This window comes from Perca fluviatilis, chromosome 9 (genome assembly GCF_010015445.1).
Source record: "Perca fluviatilis chromosome 9, GENO_Pfluv_1.0, whole genome shotgun sequence".
Classification (NCBI taxonomy): Eukaryota; Metazoa; Chordata; class Actinopteri; order Perciformes; family Percidae; genus Perca; species Perca fluviatilis.
In genome coordinates this window covers 36,931,442-36,958,697 of record NC_053120.1, presented here as the reverse complement: position 1 = coordinate 36,958,697, position 27,256 = coordinate 36,931,442, and the positions used below count along the sequence as shown (strand labels likewise).

Sequence of the window (27,256 nt, the reverse complement as noted above, 5' to 3'; positions counted from 1 at the left end):
AGAATTATGGAAGATGGCTTCAAGTACAAAACAGGCATCACTGAAAAGACATAACAGTATATTATTTTATTAGTTTCTGTAACCAAACCAAGAGAATGTAAATAAGACCGTACATATTTTAATACAGCGATGAAACCCCTGTACAAGTTCAACAAAAGAAAAAAAAAAAATGTCATTACCCTCCCTCCCTCATCCATCCCTTTCTCCCTCCCTCCTTCCATCCTCTAGAGCAAGGACTCTTCCCCCGGCTAGGGTAGCGGTGAGGAGGACGCCCTCCCTGCCTCAGGGTGCATACTACTGTACATTTCTGAAGGACCCTTGTCACTCGTCACCCCCGAGATGAAAAGCATTGTGGGCGGGACGACAGCCAGCGGCGAGGCAGAGACAGAAAACAGCACTGATGGCTCCCATCAGTAATGACAATAAAACAACAGGTGTCCTTATGCCCAAACACTTGTGAACTTGAGGCTTCTCATCTTGTTCTCCCTCTTTTCATGAGGGTTGACACACACGCACGCACGCAAAGTTGTCTGTTTCAACAATCAACTCGCCGTTTCTATTCCTCCTCTAAATCGCCCCATCCTGCTTCCCTCTAGCTAAGGGCACTGATATCAGTCAATAGCAGCAGGTTCGGGGTGCTTTACAGTGACGTGTGTGTGTTTGTGAGACAGCAAAGGATGGGTGAGGACGCAGTGAGAGGGTTGTGTGCGACAACTGGAACAGCTGTATGTAGTGATCGTACATCATCCGGGGTAAATCCTGGGAATCCAAACTGAACTCTGCTGCCACGGCAACAGCGATGCACTGCTTTAACCTTTGGGCTAAAATATACAGGAGAGTCCAGCTACGAGCTTCCCCCGTTTATACCGCACACACATACACATACACACACACACACCCCAACACATCAGCAATTCTCAGGCAGGGAGATGAGAGCAGAAGGCAGGAGCAAAGGCTCACAGGCAGACTAATCAATAAATCAATAATTTCAGTCGACTGCTGTAATTTTCACATTTCCATTCTGGTAAAACAAAACGAATGAATTTCTGGTAACCGTGGATGAAACCGTTGAGTGAGATGTGTGTGTGTGTGTGTGTGTGTGTGTGTGTGTTAATGAGGTGCATTTCCATGTGCACAAATCGCTGGATTAGTTATGATGGGTGATTGGCCAACAAAAAGTTGTCTTCACTAAAATGACCTCTCCTTAACAAGATTGTTTTGACTACAAAAACAAAACTGATTTCTTTCATTACCAAAAACGGGTTTCTCCTATAATATGCATGATCCTATTTGGGGAATAAAAATAAAAAAGGGAACAGAAATCAAGAGCTATAAAAAAAAAAAATAAAAAAAAAAAAAAAATGGCAAACTCAGCAGCAAATATTTCAAATTTCTCTTTCCAGCTCTCCTCTTATCTACCGTCTCAGTAGATTTGTATGGAACAACTTGTGCAGCCATTTTATCGGCGTCTAAATATGACGGAAGAATTCAACTCAAAACGCCGCCACCTACAGTGGGACGAGATAGGGGAAGAAAGAAGAGGAAGGAGGATCATGTATGCGCAGGACAGTGCCTACTCTCAGCAACCACTACAATCAACTCATCGTCCTGCCCCCCCCCCCCCACACACTGTTCCCCAGGGCTGAGTGAATGGGGCTTGACTCTCTCTCTTCCCGTCTTCCGTCCATCGTATTGTCATCTGAAGAGGTTCCGCAGCGCTTTACTTGCCCTCTTCTGGTTTGATGGCCTGCGGTTTTATGGGGCCAGTCCGTATGGGCTTGGCCGTGGAGATGGAGATGGGGGGTTTGTCAGAATCGGGGCGCTCGCCCACCGCCTGGTGGTTCGGGGCAGAGGTGTCGAGTGGGGGTTTCCCCGCCTGATCAAGGCGTGACACTTTGCTGACTTGCGGGGCCTTGAGCTGCTGCTGCTCCGAGAAGAACTTATGAGTGGACTGAAGCACCTCAGCCCGCTGCTTTGCCTATAGAGTGATAGAGCAAATACCAAAATCAGACAACCCGCCTATCCCTGAAAGATGATGTCATCATCCAACTGGCCAGTTAATAAAACCGATGCACCGAATCGGCAGATAAAAGAGGGAACCAGACCTTTAGGTCCTGTTCGGCCTTCAGAGCCGCCTGGGTGCCTCTGGGAGCAAGCGAGGGACCAGGAGGTCCTCGGGGAGCGTGCTGGCTGTGCTGTGGATGCTGAGGTCGGGGATGGGGCATGAGACCACCGCCCACGTTGGCCGACATGGGAGGGCCCATGGGAGAGCGCTGGACACCTCCAGCAAACGAGTTGACGTGAGGAGGTCGAACCAGAGGAGAGACGACGTTGGGCTGGGACAAAATCTGACATGAAGAGGAAAAAGAAAAAAAGAAAAAAAAAGGATAAGAAATAGATTGTTGCCTTGTCGTGCTAATAACCAGTGCATTATATAAACACAATCTAAAAACAGGTTTTATGATCATTGCTCTACCTGTGGGTTGAATTGGCCAGGGAAGTGCTGGGTCATTCTCATGGCAGCTGAGCTAGCCTGAAACTGCTTCTGGTACAGCATGCTGTTGATCTTACTGGACTGGCTGCTAGGAGATGTGGAGCTGGCCCTGCAGGCAGACGAGAGGGAAGCCATAAAAATCACACGTATTAGGTGCATCAAAATAACAGGCGATGGGTACAAAGGAATTTATTTCTGTTACATTGCTGAGTAGGAAAAGAAAAACTGTGTACATGATGTGATATATATTTTGTACATTCTTCAATAAAAAAATTGGTCACAAAAAAAAATAAATAACAGGTGATGGGTTAACCACACTTGACACACAAACATGAATAAAGACAACATGGCAGCTTTAGGTGCAGCTTGTGTATACACATTCACATTTAAAAATAAAAAAATAGAATACAAAAAGTTCTGCTTGGTGTGGCTTTTAGGCATGCCTGTGTGCCAGATAGTATGTGAACTTATGGGCGGTACCTGTAATGGCTGGAGGTGGGTGTAGTGCTCCTGGCACCGATAGGAGGGGTTCCGGGCTTCACATCCATTCCACTGCCAAAGAGTTTCAGATCCATGTCCATCTGCAAAGTGTCACCACAAAAAACGGTTACAACTTATATAATATAAATATAACTATAAATAATACAAATCAGCCTGTGTTTGTCAGAGTCACACGTGCACACAATCCAGTACCTTGCTGGTCGGAGGCTGCATCATGCTGTGGTTGGGGCCCATGATGCCTCGGTAAGGCTGGGAGACCGGGGGCTGTCGGTTGATGTTGGGGGGCTGGGCCTGGGGAGGAGTGGGAGGCAGCGCCAGGAGGGGCTGGCCTCCACCCGAGCCAAAGTTTGGCAGGGACAACTGGGAACTGGGCAGAGGGACGGTCACCTGGAGAGAGATTAAGACACAGAACTGTTACATACCAACAGACGATTCACCACTTTGTCAATTAACAGAAAATTGTGCTACGTTTCGGTTTCACAACACTGGAAATTGAACAAATGTGGGAGTTTGATGACTGGTAAAACAAGCTACAAGGTTTATAAACATTTAGTGTCTATTATTATTATTATTATTATTATTATTATTATTATTATTATTATTATGATGATGTTTGCATGTAGGTTACCTGTTGCATCGCAGAACTAGGCGACTGAGTGTTGCTATAGTAGCTACTCTGGCCATGTTGTTGCACCTGCCCCGAGTACATGTTTGAATGCTGACTCATCCCCTGTCGAGCCTGAACCAAAGACAACTATGTCAGATGGAACATATACAAAATAAATTAAGTACAGGTGGTCAGCATGGCAAAATGTTAAGACAAGATCGTAAGGTAAAGTGAAATTGTTTCTGTGAGTAGACTGGCTACCTGCAGCAGGTGTGTGTCAATGAGCTGGGAGCCTCCCATGCCAGAGGGCTGGTTGAGCTGCGGCTCAAACAGAATTGGAATGTGCTGGGTGGAAGAGGCCTGCTGATAGGTCAGATTAGACTGAGGCTTGCCCAGCTCAGGTGCCTGCACGCCGGGATAGCTGTGCAGAGACGGCCCTGACAGCATCATGGAGGGCTGCGACAGGCTGCTCTGCATAAATGCCTGCTGAGACCTGAGGACAGATGATCAGATGAGTGAACAATGGTACCTCAAAAATAGGGATACTGGTGCTTCAGCAGTGCTGTATATTTCAGCTGTGTTTTGCAGCAGAGAACTGAATGCATGTGCCGTTGTGTGTTACCTGTATGGCTGCAGTGAGGAGCTGAACAGGTCCTGTGGCTGGGAGACCGGCGGACCAGTGCTGAGTCCTAGCTGAGCCTGGTGCGTGTGTTGGTGCTGATGCTGGTGCTGGTGCTGGTGTTGATGTTGATGTTGGTGTTGATGTTGGTGTTGCGGCTGACCTTGCAGTGGAGCGTAGATAGGGATGGGAATTTGCTGGACTGCTGTCGGCTTTGAGGTGGAAAAACACAGACCGGTAGTTTCAACTCAAACATAAAAAAGGACATTTCTGCAGCATTTTACTGACCAACTTTAAACCCTACCTGCGAGAGGCCGGGCTGGAAGCCTTGCTGCTGCGCTAGGGAGGGAGGCGCCAAGCGAGGGTGGGGGCTACTAAAGAGGTGGCTAGTGTCCATGTAAAAGGCTGGAATCTGAGCTGCAGAACCTCAACATAAAAAGGGTTTACATATTAGTGATCAATAACAAAGTGAACAGTTATTCAAACCTGAAACTAAATATCAGGGCTATATAAAAAAACAACAAAACAAGGTTGGTGTTCAAATTTGATTAAAAACAGATGAATATGTATGTATGTTTTCCATTTAATCATTTCAATGCAGCCCACATGTGTAACATAACTACCGTCTCAGTTCAGTGCCATGTTTCTCTCACCTGCTGCAGACTGAGAGACGTACACCTGTGGGGTCTGCTGTTGCTGGGGCAGGAGGGTAGTCACACAGCCCAACTGAGAGAAGCTGCTGCTACTCGCGCTACTGCTGGAGGACGACAGACCTCCACCCTGCAGTTGCTGGGGCTTCACCTTACAGATGTTAGGGGGGTCAGAGGCTGTGGTGGTCTTGGTGCTGAGGGATGACGTAGTATAGGTAGCAGAACCTGCAGGGTGGAGATGAACACATGGTGAATACAAGCGATCATAATGGAATGCCTGGATACTAAGGGGAAATCTCAAAACAAACAAATACACAGGAAAGACAGTGTACGGTCGAATGTCAGCGCAGTGTTGGGGCAAACAAGGCATTAACACACAATACTGTTGGAGATATACAGTAGATGTTAATTGGGAGTTCTGTTACCTGACAGTGAGGTGCTGGGGGTAACCGAAGCCACAGGGATCTGTGCTATGGAGGCTGAGGAGAAGGTGGAGTACGAGGATGCGCAGGAGGTGATGGGGGAGGAAGAAGAAGTGACTGGAGAATTCTTCTCCAGGCTCGGGGAGTTCTCCCACGCCTTACGAGCCGATTCCATCTGAGGAGGGAACAGTGTTTAGGTAACATTTCACTTTTTTTTTTTAGTACAGCCCACGACAGGCAACGTTACTTTCTCGGTGTACCTTTAGTGTTAGGTCAACAGTTGCAGGAGATACAGTGCTGAGGCTGGAGCTCTGCTGCAGGGCCTCTCGTCGAGGAAGAGGCAACGCGTGGGGTAGCGCCACCTGAAACACACCGTAAAAACCCCATTTTTATTATTTATTACAACTGTAGGGCACATATCTCTTCAAATTAAAAAAAAGAAAGTTGTACGGGGGATGTTTACTCACATTTGCTACTAAACTCTCTTCTATTTTGTTCACTCCTGTAGAAACACTGTCAGCCAGCGAGGAGGAGGGGGTGGTGTAGTCAGTGACGGACTCCTGAGAGGGAAAGACATAAACTCAGTATACACACACAAACGCGTTCAGCATTTCCTCTGTGTTGATTTGGAAATGGCGACCCGCCACGCCAAAATATCTGCCGCCACGGTATCAGAAATAGGGCTGACGCACAATGTAGTTGCTGTTGCCTTTTAAATGATCCTGCCTGTTGGAAAGCCTGCCCACGCCCCCCGCAGGTGGACGCCGATACTGCAGTCTGAGGTCTGTTGAGTGAGTGGCACTGCGCTTTGATGTCTGTTTTTAGAGAGGCAGTGGACTTTTATTTATTCCTTTTCTTCATTCTGTCTGGTTTGTGTGTTTGTGAGGATAACGTTGAGTATTGTACATGTGGAGTTTGTTGTGTGACACCATGCAGGACAAATATATCTTTATAGTTTAACTATTAAGATCGAAGTTATGGCAGGAGTTGTCATGAAAGCCTTATTTTCCTTTCTCCATGGCACACCCGTAAGAGTCTACTTAACTAATCGTCGCCGTTAATATGTGATAACGGCGGTTAATATCACACGGTGTGTGCTCTGAGTGTTTATATGTTAAAGTTAATTTTTATAGTATAGCGTAGGAGTGTGCGGTGATGGGACACTGCTGTACCTTAGAGTTACTGTTGTACTCCGCTGACGGGACTGTGATCATGCCCTCGATGTCTCCTCCCAGCTCTGGTACTGTGGCGTCACTGGTGGGAGGACTGGGGTCTGTGGCTCTACTGACGCCTCCTCCAGGGACGCCTCCCTCCATGATCCCCTCGCCTTCTCCTCCACGTGCGTCTTTGGCCTTGCGGTTCTTTAAAGAGCGCTCCTTACCAATGGGACCTGGCTTGTACTCCTTGGTTTCCACTGGTTCCATTTCAGGAAGCTGGGGAGAAGGACAGATTAAACATTTACATGACTACGACAATTAATGGGAATCAGGGTTGTTCTTCGACAACAGTTTGAAAATGCGAGTTTCCTCCACAGCCAAGGTTACCTTCTGTGTTTTGATTGGTCCAGCTCGAGGTTGTTTCTGTCTCTGTTCTTTGGGAGCAGGTAGTTTGTTTTCAGAGACGGTTTCTAGCATCGCTGGAACTCCATCGCTGTCGGTGCTGCCTGCAGATGATGGCGCACCAAACTGAATACTGTCTATTGCCAATTCCGCACTGCTCTCTGCTCCAGGCTTCCCACCCTGAAACACAATGTTTTCATGGTTTATCAAGGAGCCAAAGGATCATACGGTCAACAAAAGGGGAGACAGACCTATTCAACATACCTCAGAGGAGACTGTGCCAGTAAAGGAGGTAAGAGGTTTGTTCCAGGCACTCACAGATGGTGGCTGGGGAGGGCTGATAGGACCAACTGGAATATACACGTTACGTATATTAGACAAGAGCTAGCTGATAAAGTCATTCCTGCATTATGAGATTCACGAGTCGAGACAAATTTAAAACATTTTTAACAATAATTGACTTATACACTCACGCTTCTTGACATCAGGAAGGACAGTGGCGCCCGCTACCTTGTTCTCCCACAGTTCTGTACCCAGAGTGCTGTGTGTCTGCGTAGGTGCGGGGGGTAGGCTCTTTGAGGTAAAGTCCACAGTGGCAGGGGGGATGGAGGGCAGTGGAGCCACTGTTCCTTCCACAGTTTGAGGGGATGCAGAAGGCTGGGAGGGGGCAAGGTGAGGGTGCTGGGGAACAGAAATAGGGGGTTGCTGTTGGGCCTGAGATGTGGGGGCTACAGGAGGCTGAGACTGTGAGGCCTGTTGCTGCTGTTGCTGCGGTTGTTGCTGCTGCGGATGTTGCTGCGGATGTTGCTGCTGCTGTTGGGATGATTGCTTTTTAGCAAATCTTGGTGGCAGCTTTCCTCCGCCTCCCCTGCTCTTCTCACCAGAGCCTTTTTTACTCCAGTTCTGTAGGAGCACAGTTTAAGCCATCAAGAGGTATAGCTCATTATCATCAAAGCATTACATTGCGGGGCTTTTTCTAACTATGTGGCACAAGTTGTCCCTCCTCTTACTTGAGTAGTTTGCTCTTCCTTTTTCCGTTTCTCTTCATCCTGCAGGCGTTTTTGTTGCTTGCGGGAGACCACCTCTGTGAAGCCGTCATCATTGGTGCTGGACTGTGGGTCATCCGTGGTGGTGACCTCTGGGTGGTCATCAATGATCACAACACCTACAGTGACGGGACAAAAAGGACATCCTGACGTTTACATTCAGTTTATAGGTGAAGAGCAGCGAGAGCCAGGTATGGGCTCCTGGCTCATCAGTAAGAGCTGAGAATTCAACGGTTTACGTACTGGCATAATTGTTAAGATCAAACTGAGAAAGAGCATTCTCTTTGGGCTTCTTGGCGGCCTGTTTGGCTTCATCCTTACGACGGCCTGACTGGTCCTTTGTAGGCCTTTGGGACGGTCCTCCAGCTGTTTGTGCTGTCCCATCGGAGTTCTGCTGGGCTGCAGGGCTGTTCGTACCAGAGACGCATGTTGGAGACAGAAAAAAGATTGAGGCCCAACAGGAGAGACTTGGTGACACTTTTTAATGTTTGTGAGAACAACAGTGAGTGGTGGTGAGGGAGGCCTGAGACACATGATGTGACACATGATGTTAAAACCCAATTTAGACAGGCAATACTAACAGTACTGACATATGTAGATTCTGCACTGCAACTACTAATTATGAAGAATGCCACACAAAAGGTTCATTGTGTTTGAATAAACCTGCAGTATTATTCTACACCACACTGTTCATTGAGTCAACTTCATTGTGCTAAGTGCTAATGTAAGCAGACAAAGTAAATGCCTAACAACAGACAAAAGGCCGATTGTTCAAACTCACCCTTTGCGGCCAGCTTTGGCCCCGCCCCTCCTCTCCCCCTTGCCCCCTGCGTAGCTCCGGCCTGGTTTGGCTCCACTGTTGCCTCTACGATTCGGTCTCTCAGTAGGCCTCTGATTTGAGAAACTTCTCTTGGCTGAAGGAGCCCCTTCACGTTTTTGAGTCACCCCTCCATCAGGGCATTTATTGGGGGTCAAAGAGCCCTGAGGGGCTACAGGTGCCGGGGCAGATGCCCTGGCTGCTTCATGAGCGGCCTCCAGTGCTCCTTTCCTTTCTTCTCGTTCTCTCCTTTCATTGAAGTCGCTGCTCTCAGAGGCAGTTTCCCATTCCTCATTGGCTTGATCTGAAGAGTTCTGGTTGGACAAGTCAGGGGACTTGGTACCGACTGCAGTGATGGTGGGGCTGCTGGTCTCAGGCAAGGGTGCTTCTATAGGAGAGGACAAGTCGGTTGCAGGCATAGTGGCTGACACTTCCGCAGGCACAGTTACAGGGGCCCCTGGAGCTCTAGACAGGGTTGGGGAATGGGAATGGGAGCTTGGGGCAGGGGCAGAGCTATGGACAGCAGCAGCAGGCACTGGGAATAGAGGGACAGGGGGACTTGGGGCCGTTTCCCCACTAGCTAACACTGCAGCCTCCCGCTCCTTCAAGCGCCTAAACCGGGGGGGTTTATCTTGCCTCGGGGGCCGTGCTGGTCTGGACCGACGAGGCCTTTCTCTACTACTCTGAGGAGCACCATCACCAAATTTCTTGCCATCAGCCTTGGGGGGTCTTCGGTCAGCGGGAGGATTATCATATCTTGGTGTGCACTCAGTGTCCTCAGGCCTGAACGTCTCCATGGGTTTACAGGGCCACTGAGAAGAGGACTCTCTAGCTCCTGGCCGTCTAGGAGGGCCTGAGCGAGGCCCGCCGCGTTCCCTTGCTCCACCTCGTCTATTGTACAGTCCTCCTCTTCCTCGCCGAGAAGGCTCTCCTTTAGGAAGGAATCCTGGCTTGGGTCGGCTTTCGTCATCCCCTCTGGGTCCAATCCTTTCCCCCATGTGAGGAGGTCCAAAGCCTGGCTTGTGGGGCCCGGACCGGGCCTCCCCGGGGAGCTCTCGTCTCAATGGACGGCTAGGTTTGGTGCTGGGCTCACGGTCAGAGGGTCCAGTATCGCTGGCAGACTCTCTCCCGCCTTCACTTTCAGAATCCGTGTCTGAACCACGGCGCCGTCTACGTTTTGGTATAACCTCAAAGTCTGAGCTCTCGCTGCGTGTTTCGCTTTCTTCCCTGTTGCGAAAGGCGGCAGCACCTCCAACGGAAGGCAAATCGGAGCGTAATCGGGGCTCTCTGTAATTGTACTCCGCCCGGCTTCGACCACGACCCCCCCTGCCTCGGCCACCGTAAGTCCCCCGGTAGCTCCGTCCTCTGGAGTAATACTCCCCTCGACCACGTGCTTTGAAACTTGAGTCGGCAGGCCACTCTTTATCTCTGTCCCGATCTCTGTCCTTGTCCATTTCCTTCTCCCTCTCACGTTCCTTCTCTCTCTCCTCTCGTCGGTAGGCACGTGGAGGAAGATTGGAGTCTTTCCTGGAGGGCAGTTTGGGTTCTAGATGTTTGTCATTGCTGGGCGGTTTGTCGGCTTTCTCCTCCTGAGAGGAAGAGGTGGGAGCCCCAGATAAAGGCTGGGAGTCTCGGACTCTCTGATGGCCAGTCGGTGTTTCCTCAGCAGCTTCTCTCTTCTCCTCACCCTGAGGTTTGGAGCCCTCAGACACAGCAGCAGCAGCAGGAGCTGCAGAAGGAGCTTTGGATGACTGATCCTTTTTGGACCGGTCTCCTCTTTCCCCTCTCTCGTGACGCTTCTCCCTCTCTTCTCTTTGCTCTCTCTCTTCTTTCATGTCCCTTAGGACAGGCTTCTTTATTGGCCCAGACCTGCGAACAGGTCTCTCGCCCCCTGGTCCTTCTCTGCGTCCGGCCCCTGATCTTCCACCCCAGCGCAGCTCCGCTTTCTGCTTGCTAGGGGCTGGCAGAGGCAGCTTCTCTTGTTTGTGTAATCCATCAGCAGGAGGTGTAGCTCGGTTGCTAGTCACCGCAGCCTGGGGGTAGAGTTCATTCTGGGGCTTATCATCAGCCCGTTCTCCTGTGTCCTGTAGCTCTAGTGGTTTTGTTCCCAGGGGTAGCCCATCAAACCTGGGCTCATCCAGCTTGAGGGAGTGGCTAGAGCCCTGGGAGACACTCCTCTGGAGCATAGCTTGACCAAGAGCTTCTACCTCTTCCCCACTGGGTAAGCCTGGCTCCTCAGGATCAAAGGCTGGGACTACAGGGACCCTGTCTAGAGGCCCTGATGCATCCTCTGGGCCCTGGGTAAACACTGACAGGGACTCTGTAGGGTCCTGGAAGAAGTTACTTTTATGAGAGTCCAATGTACTGTGGTCCTGGGGATACATAGCTGGAAGACCCCTGTCCAGATCCAAACCAGAGTCCATCCTGTAGAGAAACAATTGTTATTATGTCTTGTGCCAAAAAATAACAGCTTTTTTTCTTATGTTGCCATTTATTAATTTTTTTACCTCAGCTCCTTGTTATCATCTCGTCCTTTTGGAGGAGTTACAGATGGTAACGGCTCCGACTGTGGGTATGGGTCCGATCCCCATACCATCCGTGAGTCTGACGGCAGGCCATGGTCACGAATTGGTCGGGTCAAATGGTCAAAGGAGTCAGAGCTGGAGCTTGAGTTGTCACCAGGCTCTCTGCGCACAATCTGCTTAGGAGGCATCCTCCCTGGAGAAGACAATACAGACCGACTTTAAACAGGTTGTCTGGCACATCTGGCAGCTTGTCTGTACATTAAAAACAAATAAATAAATAATAATACATTCTCCATTTATATTCCAAAAAAACTCCCTACCAGGGTGAATGTTAGTTGGCATGTCCATGGGAGGACGTCCTGACATCATGCGGGGGTCCATATAGGACTGCATCATGAGCCAGCGGGGGTCAAACCCCATGGAGGCCAAGTGCTGGTGGTGCGGGCCAATGGGTTGATACATGGAGCGGTGTTGCTGCTGCTGCGGTTGGGGAGCTGGAACGCCGCCACCACCTGACGGAGACACGGAGCCCCCACTCTGGTGCTGCTGTTGTTGCCATTGTTGCTGCTTCATCTGCTCCTACAAGACCAACAGGGAATAGTAACAAATAAAAGATCAATAAAGCTAATTTGTTTTTAATGGTATACCCTACATCATAGGTGGCTGTCTATTTCGTACTGATGGCTCAATGTACTACATGTACATAATGCATGATCTGAAAAAATTGCCACCTTTGATTACTATTTGCTTAAAACCAAGCAAATATGTGACATGACCTTTGCCCACAGTAATAGGCTAATGCTATTTATGTACAGTACCAGTCAAAAGTTTGGACACACTTTCTTCTGTGGAAATGTCTAACATCAAATGTGTATCTTCTTATGTTAACTTAAAAAAAATTAATATTCATGATCGAGTCCCCTTTTTGTTCAGTTTAGAAACTAGCCCACTAGTCCCTGACACACCCACATTATGTTTTAGCAACAACATCCCAGCCATTATTAACTAAAGAGGACAGACGTGGACATCCTTACCTGCTGTCTAAGGAAACGAGGAGGCAAAGATTTTTGAAACTGTTTGGAATAGCCTGAAGTGAGAGAGGGACGCATAGCAGCTGCTGCCTCTCCTTCCAGCTGTGGTGGTGCAACAGGGACTTCCTCACCACTGGGGCTGTCCATGCGAGGCAGAGGCAGGTGGGGCTCATCCACTGCAGAAGAAAACAAAAACCAATAGTATTGGCATCTATGACTGAAAGAATAGCAGCCAGTCACAATTATGCAATGATCATTTACATGCAACTTTGAAGAAAAATGGCTCCGAGCTAGCTCACCTCGGTTGTCCTCTATGTTGAAATAGTCTCGGATAGGCACTGTTGTCCTGTCGGTCTGGTTCTCCTCCATCAGGGGGCTGACCTCAACCACGGAGCTCTCTCCCTCGCTCTGAGGCTCTGGCGCTACGGCCACAGGTCTCTGGACGGGGGGGCTGGGCTGACGAGGCAAGTGAACCTCCTCCTCTAAACTTGGCTCTACACTCTCTGGTTCTCGCTCAATCCTCTCCCTGTCTAGATCCACCCTCTCAGGCAGAGGAGCTTGCACGATTGGGGCCTGTGATTGTGAAACTGGGATTGAAGGTACAAGACTGGACACAGGAGCGGGAGCTGATGAGGTCTCCTCCTCTTGGGCAGCTCCTGCCTCATCACTGGTGGTCTGAGCAAGGGCAGATTTGCCCTCAGTCGCCTGGCGGTGTTTTTCATTGAGACGTTTTAGTTTTTCAGCGCAAGCAGCAAGCCGCTGTTCTTCCATCCGCCGTTCCTCTTCTTCCCTCCGCCGTCTCGCTCGTTCTACAGCTTCAGAAATTTCTGGAGGCTTCTTGCGCTTCTGCCGCCAGGCCTCGGGATCCTCGTCGGCACCAGGTGCCGCTGCAGCCTGTGGTTTGGTCACACGTGGAGCTCCGCCACCAACAGAGCGACTGCCACCCTGGAGAATAGAGAAATTAGTTAGATACAGACTTATCGCCTTGCTGTTAAAATAAACCGTGCACACATGCTGGGAGGCTTGTGTAATGCATATCCAGCTTTACCTGGTAGTCCTGTGGAGCAGCTGACTTATTGTACTGCCCCATACTGCCAGGTGATGGCGCTCTGGGATCACCATCGGCCCATGAGGTTTTATTGCCCCCACGGTCCTCAGTACCCTCCTTCCAGCCCTCCTGACCGTCTGGTGGCCGAGATCTTATACGCTCCACTTTACCCATCCACTCCCTGAAAATAATGTCCATATATTTAAGGGAAAACTAAAAAAACTTCACAGGTTATTCCAACTGACAATGTCCCTAGTTAACTAGCGCTCCTAAGCTACTAATTTCAACCTTAGGCTGCACATCAAACCTCACTGCACACAAATTGGCATTGATAACTTCTTAAATTCTGAATCCTTCTACTCTGTATCAACTATTTGGCACCTTCCGCATCCAGCTGTAATGCTAAGGCTGCCATGCAATAACCATTTGTGTGTTACAGTGTGTTCTATCTGCAATATATGGATGTTCGTTGTATTTTGTCCTGTTCTTTATTTCGTTTCACACTACATACAGTTGTGCTAATAAGTTTACATACCCATGCTAAAGCTGACTAAAAAGAGGAATAAAGACATAAAAAAAAAAGAAGAAAAAAAAATCATCTTTTGGAAATTGATCTTAATGCCTTAATTAAAAAAAATGAGGAAAAATCCGACCTTTTAAAAAGGACACCAATTTATTTTGTGAATGAATAATGTATTGTAAATAAATATTAAGTATAACTACACCCCAATAGTTAAATTCCCATAGAGGCAGGCAGATTTTTATAGGCCAGTTATTTCATGGATCCAGGATACTATGCATCCTGATAAAGTTCCCTTGGCCTTTGGAATTAAAATAGCCCCACATCATCACATACCCTTCACCATACCTAGAGATTGGCATGGGGTACTTTCCATAAGATCATCTCTCAATGCAAATCAAACCAGCTATTAGGCTAACTGAAATAAAACCATGCCAATCTTAATTAAGGCATTAAGAAGGGTATGTGATGATGTGGGGCTATTTTAATTCCAAAGGCCAAGGGAACTTTATCAGGATGCATAGTATCCTGGATCCATGAAAAAACTGGCCTTTTAAAAATAAAAAAAACTGCCTGCCTCTATGGGAATTTAACATAGGGGTATGTATACTTATGCCCCCTGTATTTTAAGAAAGAACATTTATTTATTTAAGATACATTATTCATTCACAAAACAAATTGAATTCCTTAAAGGTTGTATTTTTCCTAATTTATTTAATTAAGGCATTAAGATCAATTTCTGAGAGATGATTTTTTTATTCCTCTTTCTAGTCAACTTTAGCATGGGTGTGTAAACTTATGAGCACAACTGTACCTAAACAAGTCAAATTCATTTAGTATTTGAATTATACCATTACCTCTGTTTTTCAATTTGTTTGTCTATTTACTACAAATCACATATGTCACATTACTGTCAGCCATGTGTCAAGGCATACCATAGGCATTTGAAGCACAGAAGCTTTAAAGTAAATGCAAGGCAATGCAAGTGTTGGAAAAAAAAAAAAAAAAAAATTAGTTTTTTAGTAGATTAAAATACTCACCAATTTTCTCTTTTCTCTTTAGCAGCTTGGTTTTCCTCATCATCGCTGAAATTTAGTTTCTCAGTGTAGTCCACCTCCATCTGAGCTCCTGGAGTGCAGAAGGGACAGGATTGATGGATACTAGAACTACTGAGCAATGACCTTTTTTTCAAATCAGTTAGTTAAAATGCTGAAGTTCATAGGTATGGCTACTAACCTGCCCAGCCCTCATCAGTGTCAGTGTCTAAGTTGTCCAGCTCTTTGAGTTCCGTTGCGCTGATGATAGAGGGTCTGTCTGGATCCTGGTGCCAGGACTGAGGGGGATGCTGCTGGGGTCGTACTGAACGAGGACCCCTGACAACCCAACAGAGAAAAATGGAGAGGAAAGTTCATTATGGCACCTGGTCTAGTACATTAACAATTGCCTGCATTCAACTCAAGGTACAACAAGGTACTACGGTATGAGGGGTGTATCCTGCATCTGACATTTGCAAAATTCGGGCAATGGACCGAAAAAAAAAAAAAAAAAAAAATAAAAAAAAAAAATCCTTTTTATACTGATATGAACAATGTGCTTCTGTGTGATCTTATGAGAACTTATATATGTTGTTTAGGAAACTTGGGTTAATTTCTTATCATTAATATCAGCTGGTATATATATATATATATACAGCGTGTATAAAAAAAAAAAATGTTTGCCTCTAAAGTAGAATAGTTTTTAATGATCAAGGAGGATTCCAGGGTATATTGTGTTTTTGCAAAGATGCAATTACATACAAAATCAAAAATGTATCTTATTTTTCTTTAACCCAAGTCTCTAGGGCTTAGCTGTTAAGATGTGAACTCACTTTGCTCCATCTTGTGGTACAGGGTATCTGAAGTTTCCTTGTCCTGGGCCCAAAGTTATTTGAGGATAGGCGTGGAACATCTAAAAAGACAAAGAGCAATTATCACGCAGGCTCAAGAAGAGATAAACACTACAACTAGATACTGTAGCTTTTGATGTGCCAATGTGGTCTGTCCAGAATAGCAAACTACGACTTACGTAGGGTGGCATCATGCTCCTGAAAGCAGGGTCAAAGTGAGTTGGCACCCCGGCAGGAGGCTGCTGCCCCCCATTAAGTTTAGCCTGAGGGAGGGCAGAGGGGGGCAATCTCTCCCTACCATCCCTCTTCTCCCTCTGAACGTCAGTGGTTACGTTTCGCCCAGGCTCATCAGCTTCCCCTGGTGGTGTAGAGGTACCAGGGCCCGTACTACCCTCCTCCGGGGCCCTGTTGTCCATCTCAGAGGGGCTGGGTGCAGTTATCAAATTCCTGCCTCCACCCTCTCGCCAACTGCCAACATCTAAACGTGACAGAAGGAGGAGAGACATTTATTGTTTGACTTGAAAGTGCCTGCAGTTCCTGAACACCAGGCAAACCGAAACCAATCAGTGAACACTGAAAAGATGTTTATGTGCTTGAGTGGGGCCCATACTTTGAGGTCTGAGGCTGGGGCCTGGTCCATAAGGCTCCTCTTCTTGACCGTCCCCTTTCTCAACCTCACCAGCCGCCTGCAAGCTGGGAAACTCCTGGTGAAAATGGCTGCTCACACGAGGAGCTCCTGTACAATACAAGCACATTATTATGAATGCACAGAAATCCCAAAATTAAATATAATACAGTGACTTGCAGAGAAACAATAAACGCTCTTCGATGGTGTACAGCACCCATCCAACCCAACATCACATTTAGTAGAGATCAGATGGTCTGCATTCCATGCAGACTGTAATGTTTTAAGGGCTGTAAACCAATTGAGGATTGTGCCTTTGTTTGGACACAAGTAGGATACTGGATAGTGTTCACAGCCTCCATAAATGCCAGGAAGGACCATAGGTAATCTGCGTTTTATGAGTTGGTGTAATGCTGTAATGCAAATTTACCGTCTAGCTGTGTTGGCTTGCTGTTGGCCCAGGAGCGGCTGCCCCCAATAGAAGGCTCTTGTGGCTGGATCACTGCTGGTTTGATCTGGGGTGGGGGTGTCTCCTGTTGTCTGAGGCACATAAAACAGAACTGTTTTCCAACAACACTTATGATTTGAAATGTGGATGATGGACTCCTCTAACTTAAGACACGTCCAGTTATTCTGTTAATGTTCACACACATTACGTGCACAAGTTATTCGACTTACCTCTCCTCCCCTCCCTCAGGTCGAGATGCCCAGCCACTACCGTCTTTGGGGACGATGTTGACGTTGGGGTCGTTTCCCTTGTTCTCTGCCTTCAGGCTGGGCAGGTTGGCCGGAGGGGGCATGCGCCGGCTGGCAGCAACTTTGCCCAAACTTTGGAGCCCATGTCTAGCAGCCACTGGGATGAACACGTAGGAAAACAGCACAACGAGGTTTTTAAGGTCAGGGAATACACTTGATCACCCTTAAAAAGGTTATGTTATATTGCGCCGATCAACAAAAAAAGCCAATTACAATTACTGCAAATGTAGTCCACTCAGTTGTTTCATGCAAAAGTGTACAAGACTAACAGGGAATAATAGTGGGGGCTTACCTGCAGTTTTCTGGGTTTCCAGAGATTTGCCCTTGTAGGTGTTGAAGAGGCTAAGGGTTGCATACTTTGTTTTGCCATCCTTTGCCTTGGTGCTCTGCCCTGACTTCTCGGACATGTCGCTGGAAACTCATTGAGTCTGGTCCTTTGGCCTCGCCCCCAGAACCAGCCTCCTATAGACCAAGGGTGAGAGAAAAAGGCGAACACCAAAAAGTGAGGCTATTGGCTCTGGACATGAGACCATGACAGATATCTGAACCTTTGATGTTCAACAACACCTGAGTCTAAAGCTGATTCAGTGTTTCTACTCCATCCACCCAGAATTTTTTGAAATGTCACAAAGTCACAATTACAACTCTGCAGAGCGGTCTGCTCCACTGACCTTATGCAAACGGTCGTCTGCTCTCTCTCCTTTTTGAGGGTGAGCAACTAGAACAGTAATAGGACGTCAATTACTTGCAAAGTCATGAAAACCAAACAGTGCGAGTACAGCATTTTCTTCTCTGGCAGAGCGGCAAATGGGAACAAAAGCCAATCATGTCAATTTCCCATGGAAACCACACTCACCCGGGGCATGTGAAATATGACTCCTGCAGTGGCTTGGAAAATAGCGTTATGGGCACTGAAACCTCAGCATATTGTTTTGTTGCTAAACCGTATGTAAAACGAGTGGTGACGTTAAATCACCCGTTTCACGTATCCTAAGGTGCTGTCTAAGTGCTGGATTTTTCTGGTAGTTAAGTTAGCAAAAAAGCCTACTGACGCGTCATTATAGAACCCACGCAACTTCTAGGCAAAATCCGCCCTTCAATAGCATTCACTCACTAATATTGGCCAGGCGCCCATGCTTGTGTAAGGTAACGTAACCCAATTTGTTCAGGTCCTAGAAGTTACGTGTAGGGCTGTGCTCGATTGAAGAAATTCTTAGTCGACTAACACTCCTTCAATTGTATCGACCAATCGATTAGTTGATTTAATCGACAGATCTGTAAATCTGAGTTTCTCCGCAAAGAGTCATGCAAAAGCGCCACTTTAATTATTGTGTTTACCAGAGATGTGCTCTTACGTTTCTTGGAAATAAGTCATTCAGCATGAAGAAAGCATAAAACCTGACTAAATCGACTAAAGAAATCTAAGTTTACCAAGACCAAAACGACCGATTAGTCGACTAATGGACTAAGAGGGAGCAGCCCTAGTTACGTGGGATCCATAATAACGCCCCACTGAAGGCAACGTTATTGTTTTTGGCATAATGTTTAGCATGTGAATCGATCCATATTTTCCTTGTAAATAATACAGTGAGTAATACAGTTCAAGTTGTTTCAGTTTAGGCTTGTGAAGCTATGGCTTTAATGTTATCCTTACCCAACTTTGGCCAAAAGAACAAGCAAAGGCTGACTTTACTTGAAACAGTTGATCATGTTTGCTTCTAACGTTTCATACGGTGTTGAATGTGTTTAGAATATGGACTCACCTGCTCATGTAAAGTATAAAGCTAGAAGGAGAGCTTGTATAATGTGCCAAAGTAGGGGTCATAATGACCCAAAATGTTATGTATGTGGAATTGTTCATCAGCTAGGTGAGATATCTGTCAAGCTGAAGGGACTCTGAACATATTCTATTCTGGTCCCAAGACCAAAATAGAACTCTTTCTGTGAGAAAAAGGGAACAATATCCTGGAATGTCATTGTAAGACATACTGTATTATGCTTTTGAGAAACCATTGCAAATAAAGAAAACTGATTCTTAAAAATAAAAAAAAAGAACTACACACTTTTTTTCTTTGGTAATGTTGCAACTTTTTCCAGCATAATCTGTTCATATCATATGGGACCACGCTTGGGACCCATAATACATACAATATTTTTCAACACTGTTGCCAGCTGGCATTGTAGATACTAGTTCACCCCCACATTTTCAACCCTAACTCTTTGACTTGAGTCATTTTGGGTTAATGTGTTCTCTGATCAATTACACAACAGTGGGGAAACTCAGAATTGTCCAGAATTTGTTCTGCTCTGCTCCATCAGCTGTACAGGCAGACGCTGCCTACGAGGACATCAGCACTCTTTTGGTCCGCTTGTTAGGACCGATAAAGGCTTTCTTACAACAATAGGGGTGTGACGAGACACTCCGCTCACGAGTCAATACACAACGTTGGGTTCACGAAAACGAAACAAGATTTTAACGAAAACTTCAATGACGAAATAGGATTGGAAAAATAGTCTTTAGTTTTATTTAATCGAAAGTCACAAAATGGAAAAAACAAGGGCTGTGAAAGGTTTTGCCACAAACTCAAATGACTGGCTTCTCTCCTGTATAACTAACTTCTTCAGACCTAATAACTGTGGCGTTTCCACCGGGAATCCAAAATGCTGCCACACAAACGATTTAAAAGTGGCGGGTACGGTATCAGTCACATGTTTAGCAGAAGCGATATCTGAAATTCGGTATTTACATTTTACTTCGAACATTTGCTGAAATGTTCTATAGAAATAAAGTTGCCACCGGGGAATAGAGAACACTGTTGTGCCCGTCTGTCCCAGAGGAAGTGTAACAGCACCGCTGTTCACCGCTTTCGCCTGGCCATTATATTATATTGCAGCGAGCGTCAGCATGAGGTACTGAAAAGTGTAACCACTTTATCTGCATTTCTGTGACTCACTGGGACTTGAACAAGCTGCAGAGGCGACATAGTTGGCTCCGTCTGCACTGCACCTCTGTGTGTGTTTCAGAGCTGAGCCCCGCTCTCTGAAACATGCAGAGAGGACAGAGAAGCTCGCGCTCCGAAATCTGCCACCGATTGATTTCACATGAACCGGCCTCGGTAGTACCTATGCAATTCTGCACTTGTGTACAGACATCACGATGCAACTTTTCAACTCAACGAGAAATATCGTCACGATTAAATATTGCGGGGCGGGATCTCGTTACACCTCTACACAACAACGTAATGTTTGGGTTTCATGCTGTCAGCTGATAAGAGGGTTTCCAGACAGGGAAATACACACTGGCCTCTTGGAACATTGACTGAGAACCCAAGGGAAAGGTTTTGTCACATTTTCTTCTTGACCTGTTTTTTGGTTGATAATAGACAGTTGAGCCCGTCGTCTTGTTCATCTCGGAGAGTTACCAAACCACCCGGACCTGACATGTCCCGCAAACCGTCAGCTTTATGCATTTTCAGACTAAGGACTGAGACAGCTAGAAGGGGCAAAGCCTGCATCAAGCGTTGTTTGTGTGTTGTGTTTAAATGAGAGTGACCGAGAGAGAAGGGAAGGAGGAATTTGCATGAAATGTTTCTTACTGGACACTTGACAGTAAAGAATATGAGAAACTGTAAAGAATGAGTGAGTGAGTGAGTGAGTGAGTGAGTGGTGGAAGAAAGATCCCCGCCGGACTCGAACGTTGTAGTTGCACTTCATGGTTGACACCTTAAAAACTAGACAACCAAGCACCCTCTGATCTGACTTTTTCTTTCCCCAATACCAATTAGTACTAACCTCAGGGCATCTGCCAATACCAGTGCTGGTATACATTACTGTGGGGTACTCATTAGAATTATTATTTTTAAATTCAAGGTAACTTGAGGAGTGACAAATAGGGGTGGTACTAAATATCGATACAGCAATATATCGCTGTCCTTTGTGCGATAGAAGAATTGATATGCTGGTGCAAAACATGAATATTTCAATTAATAAAATACGGTGCTCCGAGCGTTGCTACTTCATGGCTCCTCCAGGTGGCGCTTAACACATTGAGGGAAACTTGAACATCTAGCAATATATTATTGCAGAATTGCGGTGCCGGATATTATCAGCATCGTGAGCCATGTATCGTGAGATATAGTGCGATTCCCACCCCTAGTGACAAAACGGCAAGTTTAATGTTGTATGCTGTATGAAGCCGCTATAAGCAAGACACACTGACCGGTGGGGGTGCACAGAATGCTACTCAGAGGGGTAGCAAGTAACACACACACACACACACACACTTAGAGTGAGCAAAACCATGGACAGAGAGACAGCATGTTTGGGGCTGCAGTTTCTTTCCTAAGTCACACAGAGGTCATTTATTATTAACTGTGTGTGTGTGTGTGTGTGTGTGTGTGTGTGTGTGTGTGTGTGTGTGTGTGTGTTGGGGGAGCTGACAGCCCTGATGTGATCAGGCTCCATCCGCAACTTGGCAATGGGACACCTTGCAAAGAAACATCCACTTAAAAAAGGTAAAGTCCTTCAACTTCCTGGTTCCTTTTATGTAAAATACTGCCAAATTCAATGATAGCCCGAACTGGGACATTAAAACAAGGTTGCAATTAATTTTTTTCTTAATAGGAGAAGGGATGCTAGCTAATACAGCTTCTTAGTAGTTGAACTCCAAGAATGTTTTTCCAAGAAAAAGAAAAAACAATGTTGCGCCGAATAAAACTTTTGAAGAAAAGCAACCGGACATCATCTTGCTGTGGCCAATCACGTCACCAGCGATAAGACTTGGCAGTCCGTTTTGAGTCAGTCCCATGCAATAAACCGTAAACCTCACAGCCTCGATCTCTGCCACACAAAATAATAAATAAGGGTAACTGGCACTGTTTCTGTAACAGCTGATGGTTTTCCTGCAACCAGCTCCAGCACAAGGCGCAGTCCCTTGAAATAAAGCTGACTTATAATATAATACAAGAATTGTGAAATATAAAGTCTACTTGTGCTACATTGGAGGGGGGAAAGAACACAACTGGACATCATACAAAAGAACCATTTAAGGGACACTCCCACTAGGCCTGCACGATTCGGCGAAAAATATCAATCACGATTCTCTGCCACGATTTTTGTGTAGTTTAATGTTTATTGCACACATGAACCATGAAAAAAACAAAAAACAAATTGGCAGTACCAAACAGATTTTTTTTTTGGCACCTATAGCACAGTGTATCACCACAAGCCTGTAAACAGAGGCTTCAACGAATAAAGAAAATAAAGTACATACTGGCCATTTAAGTACAGTAGGCTACCAAAAATAGTGACACATAACACACTAAACTAAATATGGCCCCGATGCAGGCTCTATCTGAACTCCTTGAACATGTTAATGTGAAATGCTTTCAATAAATTGGAGGAAAAAAAAAAAAAAAAAAAAAAAAAAAAATCAAGTCATTTCAAAATTAAAATCGCTAGCAGGGGTGAATCGAGATCGCAATTTTTAAAAGATTTATCGTGCAGGCCTAACTCCCACCGCCGCATAACTCTGCAGAAAATCGCCGGACCGACTGATGTAGTGTCAATGAACCCTTAGGTTTAAGTGTCTGCAGATACACTCTCCAGCTGTCTGAGAATTGTTCTTACTACACCAGACACTCAAGCTGGGCACAGACTACAGGAGATTTTCAAAATTTCAAGAGGCGACAGGCCTAAGAGTTTCACAAACTTGCGCACTTCAGAGAACCAGAGCAGACTGATCACACATCAGCAGACACAATTTATTAGAAACAAATGACAATTAAAAACGGTCACACGTATCACCATTATAAAATCAGTATTTTTAGTAAAATGTTGTCATGTGCAGCAGTGATGCTCGACAAGAGGTGTGGAGGCAAAATGATTTGAATGTAGCAGGAACACTTTCATTTATAAAGTACTACAGTGTAAACTGCATCACTGCAGCGGGTCTAGCAAAGTAGTAATAGTCTCTTGGCGATTGAGAATGTGTGACTGGGACTCCGACATAACACAGAACCCACACTGACTATATTAAACATGACGGATTCATATCAGAGTCCCCAACTGGGTAGAGGTGTCAAGACTGAACCATTACAAATCCCCACATTAAAAAATAATCTCTTATAATTTACCTCTGAGAATTGGCCACGATTCTCTTCCCGTGTATGGTCACCTTAAGTAGTATGGGGCAGAGGTTGGGTGGATGGACGGGGTCAAGTGTGAGCAAAATAGCGCAAGATAAAAGGGATATGGGATGTATAACGATGTGTCTGAAAAAAAAAAAAAAAAAAAAAAAAAAAAAACACAAAAAAGCCCCCCCCCCCCCCAACAAAAAACACACACCCTTTTCCACACACCCCCCAAAAAATTCCCTTTCTCCTCCCCCCACCCCCCCCCCAAAAAACCACCCCCCCCCCCCCCCCCGGGCCCCCCCCCCCCACCCCAAAAACCCACCCCCAGTCAGTGTACAATCCCTGACTCCATTTTTTAAAACTATCAACATATGGTCACTGGGATCAAGAGGGAAGTCCTTTGAAGTATTTTCAGATAGTTGTATCAAAGGGACTGCATTAAAAAAAAAAAAATCAAAAATGGCCCCAAAGCTTGATATAGCATCCATGCTCCCCAGGCTCAGCTCAGCCCGACCTCCAGCATGACCCTGCTGCCCTGCAACTACTTCTGCACCACAGTCCATCCATCAAAACACATTAAGGTGGTTCTGCTAAGCAAGAACCAGTTTATTTGGGTGGGCATGCATTTTGCATTGTAGGATCTACTTCCAGGTTTAACCTGTGGGGTCAGCTCAGATGACTTACCTGTACAGTGCTTATTCACCCCAGTCTTGTTTGCATCGGGTCAAGGGACTGACTTGTCTAACGCAACAGTGAAGCCACAGAATAAGAAGTCATGTAGATGGCCTAAAAGGATGGGTGCTGAAAGAACAGGCTTGCATTTTATTGTCCCTATTGGTTTGTATTGTAATGCTGTCTCCAGTGAAGAACTCTGGTCCAAAATGTCTTCAGTGACTATGCAGAGTATGTTATGTTAATCATCTTTAGGGATGCTATCCAAAGTTACAACAATAGCGAAAGTTAAATCAATAAAACGAAAAAGGTTGCAATTTTAACTATGTATACTGCTAGGGCTGTGGACGTTTATATTGAGATAATGGACTACAGGCCCTGGCCCATACATAGAAATGTATTGTTGTATCCATGAATTGATTGGCAAGCATTCAGAATCTACCAACTAATCTTCACTTTGACCAGGGCCAATGCAAGGGGGTTCTCCTGACAAAAAGCATGGAAAATACTAGGACTGGAAGCCATTTAAGTTTATTGTGGTTCTCCAACGCCAGGCCATCAATACCACTGAGATAGCCTCCCTTGGGAGTTGTTGGTAATTTCATTAAGCACACAAGAAACCAAAGGGTGGCCATGTTTTCATTCATTGGATGCTTAAATGCTTACTGTATTCAAGGCACAAATGAAACAATTACGGAAAATGCCAGCTTAAAATATGGAAACACTTTAGGGGACTAACCACTTCAGTGTAGGCCTCCATCCTTGTTAAAGTCAGTTTATTGTGAAGAGAATCACAACGCAGCAATCATGAGCCTGCTTTCTTTTCTTTAAACCATTGCTTGAGCCTTACAAAAGACTCTTCCATCTATAGCAAAAGATCTCTGCTCGGGCCTGACTGGTCGATCAATAAGGACTACACCAATCGATATATGTAAATGGCCTACGTACAACTAGTCAGATCCAGACCCTTGTCCTTGTCTAACTATGGGATGGATGTATATCAAACAATACCACGTTGCTTATTAGTAATCCCCCAGGTGGTTTCCACATCTGCAGATAGAGTATGAATAATATGGAGCCTTTCACACCCCAAACCCTCCCGAATGTACCTACTAACAGAATAAAAATGTGGTCTTTTAAGACGACATCTGTTGGAACTGCAAGATATCATGACTGGGAAGGAAAGCACGGTGCTAATCTAAGAGTTAACATCATGAAAATCAAGAAGATGACACATGATACAGCGCCAGACCCATTTAGAGAAGAAAAAAAAGGCCATGAGATGAGAGCCAAATTAGGAATAGTGTTATTATAATATCGTATTGTTTCTGTAAATCACTGGCATTGAGGAGTCCGCAGGCCATTCTTCTCCATGAATCAAACTAACGTTATTGGTGGGCTGGGTGGCTCATACCGGTGAGAAGTAACGTTAGAGGCCCTCTTCGCTCGGAACTCAAGACCGGGCTCAAATAACACTTTAATTGTGTAAAAGTTGTACACAAAAGTGAACATTATAATCTAGCCAACAACACATATTTTGATGTAAAACATGAAACATGGAGCTACTGAAAGAGCAGGCCGCCAGTTTGCATCGCTTAGCATGGTTTCGTTTCTCACTAGTCGCCATCACATCCACTTTCAGCCCTTCAGTGGCCAAAGCATGCTAACCAGCTATCGTTATGTGAACACCAACACATCAGCTACTGGGAAAAACACGTTGCTTTCTCCTTGCTTGCCATGCAGACCCACCTGCCACCGCCGGTGCCTTCTTTGTCCTTTTGGCTGTTGTGCGGCCCGACTTGAAATCCGGTTTCGGCCTGGTTTGTGGTGGACGAAGATGCGTCTAGCCGGCGGATTACAAAAGCTGGCTAGCCTGCTAACCCAGTTCAGCTAACGATGGTTAGCTACTTTGCTCGTTGACTGCCAACAAACCGCTCTCCACATGCACCGCTATTGTTTTACGTCTTCTGCGCTGTTGCGAGCCGCCAGTCTGTCCTTGTCTGTTCGGCCGTTACTGTGGGAACCGGTACGCGGTCGTGCCGTAGTTCCGTGTCTATTCCCAGCCGTTATCTCGTGTCAGACCGTTTCTCCAGTTGTGTGAGGCCCCTCTCGCGCCGCGGCCTGTCGCACAATCAAAGATGGCAGACTGTAGTTGCCAGATGTATCGTCTCATATCCCCCTCTTAAACACTAACCCCCTGTGCAGATGCTCAGTCGCACATCAACATAGATTTTGTTTTTGATTTCTTTATTTAAAAGGGACAACGCACATTAATCAACATGAGTACAGAGTCCAACATGTAAATGTGCCAGATTTAGCCATACAGGCTAATTTTCATCTGCAATCCCTATAGCAGGTTGATGGTTTAAAACAATAGATACACAACAATACAACAAATAGGCTACACATAAAACAAGAAAGACATAGGCATAGACAAGTAAAATGACACAACCACTATTCCATATCATGACAACTGGCAGGTTGATGGCATGGAGAAAAACACAAGTACATACACAGTAGACACAGGTAAAAGTGCATATAGACCCACATTAGAACGCATCAACAACACATAAGCGCACACAGAGACACCACTATAGCGATAAAAACAAACACATTATTCTTAATGGTCATAGAGAAGGGTCCTAGATTTAGCTTTCTTTACACTTAGCTACTACCGGTTGACATTAATGGCATTTAAATTATATGTAGATCTACATTGTGATAATGTAGAGATAGGCATATCAACGCTTTAACGCTAAACAGATACCATTCTCCAGTTGTGTACTCTGTTACATTTGTGGTTGATGGCAAACATTTAACGGATTACAGTAAAAAAATAAAACAGAAGTAGACCTAGCTACAGTAGTAAAAATAACAGGCATTTAAAATCGATAACTAAGCTGCATAGCCTACATAAAGTCACAATCACTGTGTGATTTTATAACAAGCAAATACACTCCTGTAAACATTGAGATATGAACATTATATACAGTAGGCCTAGATAAAAACTACTGCAATGTTGGCTGGAGTAGGCAAATTTTTGACATGATTAGACTATATTGCACATGCTTGTGGTGGTATCTTTTGGTTTATAAGTCTGCCTGAATGAATTTAAACGAGGTAATGTAACGTTAAATTTACAGTTTGGTAAACGAGGTGTTGAAGTGTACAACCACACAAACAGCTGAATTAGCAAAATATATCCTCATCCTATGTCAAATCGTTGATGCCTCAAATAACATGCATATAAAAGGTTTCCCTAAACCTGGCAACCCAAATGTTAACGAGTCACGCGTGGACGATTCTTCTTCCGGGGTCTGCCGGTGATTCACGAGCACGAGCTGC

At 45.7% G+C, this 27,256-nt stretch overlaps 1 protein-coding gene across 6 annotated transcripts; it reads right to left on the bottom strand.

The window, feature by feature from the left end:
- Positions 1–337: 337 nt before the first annotated feature.
- prrc2c (proline-rich coiled-coil 2C) lies at positions 338–26,043 on the bottom strand. 6 transcript variants are annotated; one of them, XM_039810351.1, is made up of 34 exons: positions 25,661–26,043; positions 17,398–17,567; positions 17,028–17,202; positions 16,780–16,889; positions 16,335–16,460; positions 15,904–16,202; positions 15,707–15,786; positions 15,076–15,221; positions 14,880–14,967; positions 13,320–13,500; positions 12,571–13,216; positions 12,275–12,447; positions 11,561–11,819; positions 11,223–11,433; positions 8,680–11,139; positions 8,142–8,305; positions 7,863–8,017; positions 7,326–7,755; positions 7,117–7,202; positions 6,838–7,032; positions 6,466–6,726; positions 5,761–5,853; positions 5,554–5,655; positions 5,297–5,468; positions 4,875–5,096; positions 4,526–4,647; positions 4,225–4,433; positions 3,864–4,095; positions 3,624–3,749; positions 3,188–3,382; positions 2,975–3,075; positions 2,477–2,603; positions 2,106–2,348; positions 338–1,978 (listed from the first exon to the last, which is right to left on the bottom strand). In XM_039810351.1, exons 2-34 carry the CDS (start codon positions 17,510–17,512, stop codon positions 1,721–1,723), a joined length of 8,562 nt encoding a protein of 2,853 aa, XP_039666285.1. In that variant the 5' UTR covers positions 17,513–17,567; positions 25,661–26,043; the 3' UTR covers positions 338–1,720. The 6 variants fall into 6 exon arrangements, with proteins under 6 accessions (XP_039666285.1, XP_039666288.1, XP_039666287.1 ...); XM_039810354.1 differs by having other exon boundaries at positions 3,624–3,734; XM_039810353.1 differs by having other exon boundaries at positions 4,526–4,638.
- Positions 26,044–27,256: the final 1,213 nt, after the last annotated feature.